Source organism: Schistocerca americana, chromosome 2, assembly GCF_021461395.2.
Source record: "Schistocerca americana isolate TAMUIC-IGC-003095 chromosome 2, iqSchAmer2.1, whole genome shotgun sequence".
Taxonomy (NCBI): domain Eukaryota; kingdom Metazoa; phylum Arthropoda; class Insecta; order Orthoptera; family Acrididae; genus Schistocerca; species Schistocerca americana.
Window position 1 is genome coordinate 820917204 of NC_060120.1, and position 13163 is coordinate 820930366.

General features: G+C 36.6%; 1 protein-coding gene across 1 annotated transcript; it reads left to right on the top strand.

The window, feature by feature from the left end:
- Window positions 1-3391: 3391 nt before the first annotated feature.
- LOC124595465 (alpha-tocopherol transfer protein-like) lies at window positions 3392-11326 on the top strand. Its single transcript, XM_047134217.1, has 3 exons — window positions 3392-3449; window positions 7993-8138; window positions 10278-11326. The coding sequence occupies exon 3, from the start codon at window positions 10279-10281 to the stop codon at window positions 11071-11073; it is 795 nt and encodes a 264-aa protein (XP_046990173.1). The 5' UTR covers window positions 3392-3449; window positions 7993-8138; window position 10278; the 3' UTR covers window positions 11074-11326.
- Window positions 11327-13163: the final 1837 nt, after the last annotated feature.

Sequence of the window (13163 nt, forward strand, 5' to 3'; positions counted from 1 at the left end):
AAATGGATCTCCTATCGTTTTTTATAGAAGAAATTAAACCAGATGTTTTATGTATTTGTGAACACTGGCTAGCTGAAGCAGAAGGTGATTTCTATAAATTTGTTGAATACTTAGACATTGCCAGTGCTTGGTTTCAAGGAACTGCAACCCATGGTGGGGTCTCTGTGTATGCCAACAGAGATCATGGCGTCAAGGAAATTGATTTAAGCAGTTTTTGTGTGGATTTTGATCTTGAATTAGCTGCACTGTTATTAACCAATATTGATTTAGTTGTTGTTGGTGTTTACCATTCACCAGATGGTAACTTTGAGAATTTTATTGGGCATATGGAGAACTGTTTGTGTTACCTAACACGCCTAAAGTCAAAAATAGCACTGTGTGGAGATTTTAACATACACATAGGTGATGGAGATGTCAGAGAGAGGGTATTTATGAGATTAATTACCAGTTATGGGTTGTTTATTGCAAATAAGCTCACAACAAGGGGTGGTGCATGCCTGGACACCATAATCACCAACCTCAACATCTGGGATTAAAAACTCAGTGTAGTTGAACCCATGATAGCAGATCACTGTGCGCTAGTAATGGAAACCAGTATGGGGAGCAAACTGCAGATAAGCACATGGCATTCAGTCTACAAATTCAAAAGAAGATTTGTTAAAGTAGAGAGACTAAATAATCTCAAAGCAGCTCTGTCTTGTGTAAACTGGCAGCAGAAAATTGCAGAGTTAGTAGGCAGTAATTCTTTCTTATGTCTGTTCCAAACCTTAAAAGCAATTTTTGATGACATGTTTCCGGTGAGACCAGTGAAGAATCCCGTGGACAAATCACAAGGCAGGCAGAAAGTTATCAATGTGAAACAATGGTACACCCCCGAGCTCAATAAAATGAAGTGTATTGTAACAATCTGCAAGGACCGAATGAAATCAGATTTAGACATTCCAGCTAAAGAATTACATCACCGCAACTACCTAAAAGCCAAAAAAGCTTATAGGAAGGCAGTAGAGGAAGCAAAAAAGAAATATAATGATACATACATTAAAGAGGCCCAAAATCCTTGTAAAGCTGCCTGGAATCTTGTAAATGAGAACAGAAAGAAGACTACCTGCTGCTTACATTCATGTAGTCCTGATGACTTCAATGGATATTTTGTCAGAATAGTGGAAAAGACAGTGAGTGGAATTCCACACTCTGACCTAGATCCGACTGCAAACATAAGAAATGCAGACAGTTGCAGTATTCAGAACTGGGAGGAAGTAAACCCTGAAGCCATGATAAAAATTGTGAACTCCTACAAACACTCAGAAAGTGTAGACATCTATGGCATGTCCTGCACACTGCTAAAGAAAATTATTGCAGAATTAGCTCAGCCATTAGCCATAGCAATAAACAAATGTCTATCTTCTGGTGTCTTCCCAGACTTCCGTAAACTGGCGTGCACAGTACCAATATATAAGAAGGGGGATCCATGCGAGGTGTCCAGCTTCAGACCAATCTCAGTGGTACCAGTACTAGCCAAAGCTACTGAGTCTGTGATGCACTGCCAGGTACTGAATTACTTTGAGGAAAACAACTTATTCCAAAACACACAGCATGGATTCCGCAAAGGGAGATCAACAGTGACAGCCACACTGGACTTCTTAAAAACGATTCGACAGAGTTTTGAAGAGAGAGAGAGTGTGGCACTGACACTCTGTGACCTCAGCAAAGCCTTTGACTGCATCCCACACACAACACTAATAGCCGAGTTAAGACGGTATGGTGTTGGAGGCGTTGTTCTATCAACACTCCAATCTTATTTGGAAAACCGAAAGCAGGTAGTATCAGTACACGGAGCAACTTCTCTTGAACAAAAACTGGAACATGGAGTGCCCAAAGGATCAGTTTTAGGACCTCTCCTATTCCTCATATATGGCAATGATATGAGCTGTAATAGTCAAATGTTGCAGTTTGCAGATGACACTACTCTTATTGCCAATGGACATACAGCTGCAGAAGCTCTTGGTGCATCAAATTTGATGTTTGAAGAAATAAAAAAATGGTTCATCATAAACAAAATGAAGATCAATGAGGAAAAAACCCAACATTTGATATGTAGTCTAACCAACATTGAAGACAAGAAAACATGGAGACTGTCACTTTGCTGGGCTGCAACATTGACAGCAAACTCTCCATGAATGATCACACTGCATATGTATGCACCAAACTTTCTCATGTGATATACCTCCTGAGGAAGATGAAGAGGGTAATAACTGACGAGTTTCTAACAGTAGTCTACCATGCACTCTTCCACACCCACATTAGCTATGGACTGTTGTTGTGGGGACCCTCCTCAGGCAGCAAAGACGTGCTGCTATTACAAAAAAAAGCCATCAGGGTCATATCCTCTAGCAAAAGACTGGACCACTGTAAGCCTATTTTCACCAGGCTAGGCATAATTACTGTTTTTAGCCAGTATGTGTTTTTCTGCCTCATTTATATAAAAGAAAATTAAAGGAATTTTAGCATAAGCAAGAAATACATAATCATGACACTCGCTGTAAGAGGAACATTGAAGTGCCAAGGTGTCGCCTATCAAGTACATAAGACAGCTTTCCAACAGTCACCCAAAAAATGAACAATCAACTGCCTCCAGAAGTGAGATCCCTGCCACCTGAATTATCTCGGAAAAAAATTGCTCAGGACTTGAAACAACATCCATTATATTTCATGGAAGAGTTTTTCAACAGTGGTTCTAGTGAATGGACAAAATAATAAATATTGTTTTGTTTTATATATAATTTTGCCTAAATTTAATCTTCTTTTTATGTTCTCAGTTAACTTCACATTTAACTTTGTGTTTTACTTAAAGTACATATTTTGCCAAAATGAAACTTTATGTATGTGATCTACATGGTCTTGTAAACATTTTGTTTTATGGTATTTTCATTTGCTGCTATGAAGTTTTACTTTCCTGTTTGGTTATATTTCATTTTCTCTATGTTCTATGTGTTTTTGAGCACTGCATAAATATTTTCTTTTATTTGTAATATAAATCTTGTATATGGTGTTGTATAAATGTTAATTGATAAACATTGTATTCGTGACGCATCTGTCCAGCCATGGCTGGTAAACGACGAAGATATAGTACTTAATCAATATCTCCTTCTTAAAAGAGTTATATACAAAATATTCCCTATTTCGTGTTAAATTCAATATCGGATGTTATGTTTTAAGCAGCGTATTATATTTTTAGAACTGGTAGCAATTTTTGTTTTTTAATTCAACGCAGTGGCAACGCGAAAATAGGGAAACTAGCTGTCTTCGGAGTTTCGATTTTATAAATCGATATAGTTGCACTGTCGAACGACTAATTGACACTCATATGGTTTGTCTTTCATTTGACGTTTAAGATGCATTGATCCGAAGAACTGGGATGTTTGTAAAATCTACACCTCTACGGTGTTAAAGTTAGTAGTTTGCAAATATTTGATGGAGTTGGTTACCAAATATATCTTATTTGTTGTCATCACATGCTAAAATTGAGAGAGAAATTTGTAAATGGAGTTATGTCATAATTGTGTTATTAAGTTGAAGTGTTGTAAATTTAATCGATATTTGTTCGCAGTCGTGAAAGCTGTAACCAATTACGCGACGAAACAACGTATCAAAAAAATAAAGTACTTACTGATTACGAGCTGTTTGCATATAACAACGAGGGAGATTTGGTAACGATAATTTAAACGTTAAACATCGTGTGTTGCAGTCTGTCAAACAACTGAGCAAGAAAGTTCTGTATTAGCGGAACCAGTTTTGATGGTGTCTAGGGAAGAGGACGTTGAATATAAGAAATAGTTTGCTCCGTATAATTGCCTAATTTATGTGTATTTCCGCGAAAAACTATAAATTTCTCAGTTTAGCGCAACATTTTAAAACGTTCCATTCAGTTGAAACGTCTTGTATCTTTCGCTCATTTCAGTCTACATTCCCCACAGCCGGCAAGTACCTGGAGTAAGCACATTGCTAGAAATCGTAGCTATTCCCGAGCTAGTTGTTACAGTATGCGAACTTCTGTAATAGAATGGCATTCTGTGCGTTGTAAAATGTGTTTTGGTAAAAGCCATGTGTTAGTTATTAATAAGCTACACATATTTGCAGTGTCTTTACGGAAAAAAACAACCAATAGGGAGGTTACTGTTTCATACGGTTGTTTTGTACAGAAGTTTACGTAAGAACTGACCCAAGTTTATTGTTAGACAGTAACTGTATTTGTTCCAAATATATGTGTGAAGTAAAAAGATCAGTAAGAAGAAAGATTTTCGATCCAATAAAGAAAATTGTTTGTGCTATGATTTTAATTTACTGCACTGGTATTCAGAGATTCTTACTTCTGTTTGCATCATTCCTTTTTCAGAGGAATGTTTGATAGTTAAATGTAGAAATTGTTGCCATTTTCCATTAGTTATTACTGTTCTGAATGTTTACAAATAATAATGTTTCCAGGACAGACTTATTGTAATGTGATGCTGTTTGTAGAACACTTGCAAGCCTATTGCCTTTAAATTAACAGTTTTATCATCAAATGTCGTTTTTATTTTTCTTTACACTCAGTGAATAATTATATATATATATATATAGACACACACACACACACACACACACACACACACACACACACACACTCTCTCTCTCCAGAATTGGGAGTTGACTTGCAGAGAACTATGCTGTAATATAATTTCTTAGACATTCAGATGGGTAAACCCCAATATCACTCCCCATATAACTCAGAATGCCGACTGTATTTTCACCTCCTTCAGAAAATTCTAAGTACACCTAGTTAATATTACTCATTATTCAAGAAAATTACCACTCTATAGGTCAAGAAAGTAGCTTCCCTTCTAACTTTTAGATTATACTAATTTAAAATTTTTATTAATGTTATCACAATTTTCTAGGTGTAAATTGCTCCATAATATGTTGTTATGAAGAAGTTATCTTTGCTAACCAATAACGGATCCTTCTATCGCCCACCACATTCATCTCCAGATGTAATGGAAAACTTTAGAGGAAACCTCTGTTCACTTCTGCATAAGTTACCCAATCATGCTGTAATCATCGGTGGTGACTTTAATAATCCAAAAATTAATTGGGAATTACAGTTTTGTTAGGGGTGGGTGTGATAAGACAGCCTGTGGAACTTTACTGAACGCTTTCTCTGATCTACTTAGGACAGGTAGCTATGAACCCTACTCGTGATGGAAATATATTGGATCTAATGACAACAAATAGACCTGACCTCTTTGAGGATGTCCACATCAAAACTGGTATCAGTGACCATGACATGGTTGTGGTAACAGTGATTACCAAGAAACAAGAAGAAAGATATATATGTTTAGTAAACCAGATAAAAATCAGTGGTATCATATCTCAATGAGGAACTTGAAACTTTCAGCACAGGGCAAGAACATGTAGAGTAACTCTTGCTCAAGTTTTTAAGAATAATTGGCCATGCACTGGATAGATATGCACCAAGTAGAATGGTTCATGATGGGAAGGACACACTGTGGTATGCAGTCACTGTGAAGAAGCTTCTAAATAAGCAGATTGCAGCATAATATGTGTAAAACACAACTTAGGACTATAGATAGAGAAATGCTGAATGAAACGCATATGGCTCTAAAGAGAGCAATGCGTAATGTCTTCAGTGACAGAATATTGTCGAGTGATCTTCCGCAGGACCCAAAGAAATCCTGGTCATATGTAAAGACTGTTAGTGGAACCTGAGTTAGTGTCCAGACCCTAGCATATGCGATGAACTGAAACTGAGGGTAGCAAAGCAAAAGCTGAAGTGCTTATCTCCATTTTCAAATATATGATTTCACCTGTTTCTCAAAATCACTGACACAAACATTTATTACAGTCATTGCCCCAATTTAATCCTCGTACCACTGAAATGATGACTGAAATAAGTGTTAGTGTCATTGATGTTGAGGAACAGGTAAAATCATAAAAAATTGAAGGAAGCTGTGGGGCCTGATGGGATCTTTTTCAGATTCTATACTGAATTTGTGGCTGAGTTAGTCCCCTCTTCAAACTATAATGTATCGTAGTCCCTCGAACAAAAAACTGTGCCCAGTTCTCGGGAAAAGGCACGGTCACATCTGTCTACAAGAAGGGTAGTAGAAGTGATCCACAAAACTACCACCCAATAGCCTTGTCATCACTTTGTTGTAGAATCTTGCTTTGGATCAAGGAAATCAGGTAAATGCTGTATTTCTTGATTCCTAAAAAGCATTTGACTCGGTACTATGCCTACACAAGTATGATCATATGGACTATAAAGTGAAATTTATGACTGGTTTGAGGACTTTTTGGTCGGGAGGATGCAGCACGTTATCTTGGACAGTGTCTCATCACCAGATGTAGAATTAACTTCAATGTGCTCCAGGGAAGTGTGTGTTGAAGACACTTGCTGCTCATGTTGTACATTAATGACCTTGCAGACATATTAATTGTAAGATCAAGCTATTTGCAGAACGAAAAGCTATAACGAATTACTAACTGAAAGAAGCTCCATAAATATTCAGTCAGATCTTGATAAGATTTCAAAGTATTGTAGAGATTAGCCGGCCGGAGTGTCCGTGCGGTTCTAGGTGCTACAGTCTGGAGCCGAGTGACCACTACAGTCACAGGTTCGAATCCTGCCTCGGGCATGGATGTGTGTGATGTCCTTAGGTTAGTTAGGTTTAATTAGTTCTAAGCTCTGATGACCTCAGAAGTTAAGTCGCTTAGTGCTCAGAGCCATTATTGCAGAGATTGGGAACTTGCTTTACTCGTTCATGAATGTAAAATTGTGCACTTCACAAAACAAAATAAACGTAATATCCTGTGCCTATGAAACCAGTGAGTCACTGTTGGAGTTGGCAAACTGATACAAATACCTGGGTGTAACACTTTGTAGGGATATAAAATGGAATGACCACATAGGTTCAGTCGTGGGCAAAGCAGGTGGTAGACTTTGGTTTATTCGAAAAATACTGGGAAGGTGCAGTCAATCTACAAATGAGATCACTTACAAATTACTCGTGTGAGCAGTTTTAGAATATTGCTCAAGTGTGTGTGGCCTTTACCAGATAGGACTAATGGGATATTGAATGTATTCAGAGAAGGTCACAGGTTTGTTTAATCCCTGGAAGAGTGAAGGAACTGAACTGTAAGACTCTTTAAGGTAGGTGTAAACTATTCCAAGAGAGTCTGTTAATGAAGTTTGAAGAACCAGCTTTAAGTGATTGCTCTAGTAATATGAAAAAACCCCCTAAGTATTGCTCACATAGGGATTGTGAAGATATGATCGGCATCTACATAGACATCTATACTATGCAAACCACCATGATGTGCATGGCAGTGTATATGACCTATTGTACCTGTTATTAGGGTTTCTTCCTGTTCCACTCATGTACGATGGAGCACAGGTAGAATGATCGATTGAGTGTGCGTGCGTGCACCGTACATGAGTGGAACAGGAAGAAACCCTAATAACGGGTACAATAGGTTGTACACACTGCCATGCTCATCATGGTGGTTTGCATAGTATAGATGTCTATGTAGATGTAGACTGCCTTGAATGTGGTTGAGATGAACACTGAGAAATGGCTCGTTGGAGCAGCTACTACTCAAACAATTCTGACTAGACAAGTGGCTTGGTGTACAAACAGCACAAAAAAAAGTCCTCCTTAAAATTTTTTCATGATTTGTAGTTTCCTGGGAGAGGTTATTTTGTGTTATTTTTATCTGCAAGAATACACCAAAATAATAAGCAGATAGACGTGCATGTGTGGGATTCACTTATCTTTTAATATGTAACTTAACATAATCACAATACGTAAGCATACACACCTGCTGTGAAGTTCCAGGCAGTAAATATGTGATATGTGGTTTCTGTTATATTACTATAAAACATACTTAATATTATGATGGTGATAAAAAATATTAAACAAATATTTCTTTTGCTAGGCATGGCCTCAAGTCGGGGGCATTACTGCTGGTTGCTTATACACCTCCTAGGTGTATAACTGGGTTACATATGACTATGAAGGTGTTAAAATAGCCATAATATAAAGGCAATTGTGTCATGGTTCATCAAATTCAGTGTTATAATTGTAAGTATTTGAGGCAGTTCCTCAATTTTTCATGTTGTATATAAGCTTTCTATTTACGAACATTTTTGCAGGAATCAAAATTGTTTTTTTAACTAAGTTATATAGGAATAAGTTTTGGGTGTCACTCTGATTTGACTATTGACATATTGAGGAAGTAGGCCTTGGTGTTACTACTGATATTGTGTTGTTAAAATGGGGATTGTAATGTTGACAGACTTATCTTCAGAGTAGCCAATCTCTAGGTTTGGCTAAAAAGGTGGTACATTAGCTGTGCATTGATGAAGCCCTTTAATATCCAATAATAAGCTAGATTTTTAAATGAATGTTGTGATCAGTAGAATAGCTCAAGGAGTAGGTTAGATTTGGAGGCAAAGAAAGAGAAGATACCAGCACTGATGTATTATTATTATAATTTTTTTTAATACAACTGATTATGTAGTGGTGACAGTGGCACTGTTAAAAGCTGATGCCTGTTTTTTGTTCCATCCTGCTTCCAAAAATGCTGGCTGCTTCATGAAGACAACAATTTGAATGTCTTTAGCACCAGATTGAGGCAAGTTTCCTGTGTTTCATCCCACCTGAATCATGCTAGTCTCTTGAGTGAGCCACTGCTGCTGTCTTTGCTGTGCTTTCTAAATCGAAATATTGGGCATTCAGTATGATAACTAAGATGGTTATACTTTCAGTGTAAAATAATGACTGTAACACACACTGCCTTTCTGGCATTTTGAGAGTAATTCTGTTACTGTGTTGATGTTAGATCTTTGGAGAAACTGTTAGATAAATAAATTATTTTACTGGGTATGTTTTCAAATAGGAACATATTTCTGGGTTTATTGATAAGTCCTAGGATGATAGTTCATAAAATTATGATCTTTCACTGGATGGTTGCTAATGTACAACCAATTTAATAATTTGTAAATTTGCTCTTGTGGGTTGGTAGGCCATTCACAGTGATTCTTGCTACCATCTAGTGCAGTATGATGATACCAGCCGCTCTGTAAATATTGAACATGTGAGTGGTGCGAAACATTATAGTTCGTTGATATGTAGTAAGTGATAATGTCATGGATTGTGATAGACAGGTGCGATGACTGAAGTTTTGGCATGTCTGGCACACGCTACAGACAAACTGTGTTAAGATTCATGTTAATATGAAAAACGAGTTATTGGCACAGAAGTGGAGAACAGCAAAAGTTTAGTTTGTTACACAACTGCACCCTCATCCTGTGCAGCACAGGTCACCCATTACAACCATGGTCATATGAAGAACATATCCTTGATGATAATGTTTTCTGCACACTTGCACATAGAGCTTACTGTATCATTGTCACCAAAAATGCATTTGGATTTATCGGCATGTAATTATGAGAGTTGGGCATACAGAAATGAAAATCTGTTGAATGTTCTTTTTACTCCACTTATTGGGTGTGTGCATATCAGGGACAAGTGTGTGTGTGTGTGTGTGTGTGTGTGTGTGTGTGTGTGTGTGTGTGTGTGTGTGTGTGTGTGTGTGTTGGGGGGGGGGGGGGGGGGGGAGGGCTGTTGAGAGTAAATGCAGCCAACATTGAGACAGTGAACGTTTTTAGTGTGGGGAGCCATATGTTTCTGATGATCAGAAGTCATTTCTTGAAATTATTAATAGTAATCATAATTTATAGCGTGACTCTTACATAAAAGATTACAGCAACCAGCTACTTCTTCCTTTGGTATTTATTTGTTTAAGCAGTGCTGTTACCATTTTCAGATCGACAGGTTCATCTTCAGATGACTGGTTCACATTTTACATTAGATTTCGCCTTTTGTTTCCCCATCTGACAAAATTTCCTTGGGTGGTGGTGCCAATGAAGAATCCACACCACTATGTTCCAGTGCAGGCTGCTTATCATCTTGCAGCAGCGAAAACTGTATAATGCACTTTTTTGTATAAACATGCACATAATGTAAAGCATCACTCACTCACTCACTGAGTATATATTCTCAATATGAGCTACAGTTCAAAGATATTAAAAACTGAAAACATGCCAATTTGAGTTTGTGAAATTTATAGTTGGTGTGTTGCTGACAAAATTTTGAAAATTGGTGCTTTATTGCAAGCGGTATATGTCATTCAAGTACAAAATTATTCACTGATTTCAGTATGATGGCTGCCGCAACAAGCAGTTCTGGGTCCCATCAGAGTGAAGGTAACGCAAGTGACATACAGAGCCTGAGGAAGTGGGCTGCTGCTGAACGGTACTTACTGACAGAACACCAGCTGAGAATTTTCTACCATAGCTGTTATTTTAATGTTGAGAGAACAAAAAAGTGCATTAATGTGTATTTCTCTATACGTAACGGCACTCCAGAGTTGTTTGCAAACAGAGATATTAGACGTCCAGAATTGCAGATGGCACTTTCAGCTTTAAATTATGCTGTTTTGCCAGTTTGTGACCCTGCTGGTCACACTATTTTGCTTCATAGTCTATGCAATTATGAGCCCTCCAGGTATGTGTTCAGTGATGGAATTAAACTATTGTTGATGATGATAGATGCCTGTGTCCATTCAGATGGAACGTCACCAGGTTATGTAATGCTTTTTGATATGAGGGGAGTCCAGAGTGGCCATCTCACTAAACTTAATATTTCTTTACTTAGGAAGTTTTTCCAGTACATACAGGAGGGTATGCCTATTCGCTTACATGCTATACATATTGTAAATGTTGTTCCAATCATGGGAAGAATAATGAGTCTCACGAAGCCATTCATGAAAAAGGAATTGCTTTCACTCTTACATCTTCATCCAGCAGCTGATGGATATGACTCCTTGTATGAATTTATTCCACGAAACTGTCTCCCTAGAGACTATGGTGGTGTTTTGGACTGTGTTGAATATCTTCATGCTGATCATGTTAAAAGACTTGCAGCACTGCAAAGCTTATTTTCCAAAGACTAAATTTCATTTTATAATTTTGATTTTCAAATGAGACAATGTCTATAATGAGTTGTTGCAGGTAAAGTTCTTAAGCAATTTCTTTTGAATGCAATGTCTTTCTGTGCTTTAAGTTATTAACATGATAATGTGACTCAAAGAAGTATTATGGTTGCTATTGTGAAACAGACTGATTTTAAGGTACAAATTGATGAAGCTGTTGCTTGAGTATTGTTGTATTGAATGAATATTTTTCAGTATTATTGGCCTTCTTGCCAAAAGTAGTATGAAGTGCATATTTAAGGTACTTATTTTTGTGTAAGAAGCATAGATTTTGTGAAACAAGTATTATGCTTTTTTGTGCTGATTTAGTGATTTATATGAAGTTATTTATTCGTGTGATATATATATTTTTTAACATATTTTGAGATTTTAGGAATCTCATGATTCAGTTACTAATTGTTCGATCCTGTGATAGACTTAGCAACATTGATTAATGTAGCAAGTTTACCTGCTTGTTGTCTGTTATGTGGTATTCAGTTACAAAACATTTACTTTGCTGGGCAGGTTACTTTTACATGCTCCATGGATCTCTTGTCCTTTAAAGATAAAGGCTAGTGTTTTTTAATAAAATTACCAAACATGGGCTAAGTCATTTACTTGGTAATTTTTTTAACACTCTACTACGGTGGATGTTTGTTGTTTAATCACTGATAAGTGACTGAAGGTCTAATAAATTTTCACATCATGGGTAATGTTCACAATTGTTTCTCAGGTTTTAAAGGTGTACAGCTATATTATTGTTAAAAATGTGATAAGTATAACCTAAGTGATTGAATACTATATAATATGTGGCTGTGTGTAGTAAACAAGATGAATGGGAAATTAATTCCATGTCATCTATGATAACAGCTTTAATTATCGTGTTTCTAAAAGTAGAAAATTTTTGTACTGTTATCAAGTGTAGATGTTTAGAAGTTTGGTTATCTCTTGACTGAACATTTGATATGTTTTCCACCTATGCAGTGTTCTATTGAAGATATTTTAAATTTCATTTGTGAAAAATCTTTATTTAAGAATTGCAATGTTAGCCTGATAAGGTGGTTTTATGTGATTGATTCAATACATGAACTTGTGGTGTAGATTTTTAATCTGATCCATATTTTTGTAAAGCTAATGCCATACAATTGTTTTAGTATTTTTGTAAACAGCTCAAGAATTACTGAAAAGGACTGTCTTCTGCATCAAAAATGTCTGTATTTTTTCTTTCTATGGAAATGGCTTTCTTCCATATATGAACTATGTGCTTACTGGTGAAAAATATGCTGAAAATATTTTTGTACATGGCCTGCTTTTTTACTCTTAATGACATGATTGTCACTTTAAGGATTCTAAAACTTGCTGAATATCTTTAAACCAGGGGGTTTTCAGTTTTGTCCCACTATTTCATCCTTTTTTTATTTTGTCAGTTTTTTCTTCCTTTTGCCTTTCTACTTCTTTAAGTATACTGTTGATCTTCCTATAACTTCCAAGTGTTTGCCATCATTTTCCTTCACTTCAAGTGTTTTATTCATAATATTCTTTCTTAACGTGTGTCATATGCTTCAATTTGGCTTTCTGTTCAATTTCTTGCATGTTGTCCATACTTCTTCTGATACATAATCCCAATTACCATTGATTGGTTTTGTTTTTGTCCAGAGTATTGTGAGGTCTGATGCTTACAAGTACATCATGTGAAAGTTATTTGCTTTCCAGTGTTCATTTGGCTTTTTCTTTTATTATCTCTACACCTGGTCACTGAATTTCTATGACTTTTGTTGCTTCTTCCATATACTTATAAGTTCTTATGATACATACATTTCACAATGAATTAGTTATATGCACTTAATGCAACTAGGATCCTTTGATTGGGAATTAATGCATTGTTTTCAGCTATGACATACACTGAACTTCCTCAAAAAGCCTCTTTTTGGATGTTATTGTTCTGTATGAAACTACACAACCCTGCCTTACTGTACGTATGAGGCCTGCTGTAACCAAGTTGGCACTGCTTCACTTATGTTGTTATGTTGCTCTTTCCCAAATCGCAATGAGGATCTGGTGATCAAATTGTA

Excerpts from the sequence above, each read along its gene's own strand:
- LOC124595465 (XM_047134217.1), top strand. The coding sequence starts at position 10,279 with ATGATGGCTGCCGCAACAAGCAGTTCTGGGTCCCATCAGAGTGAAGGT.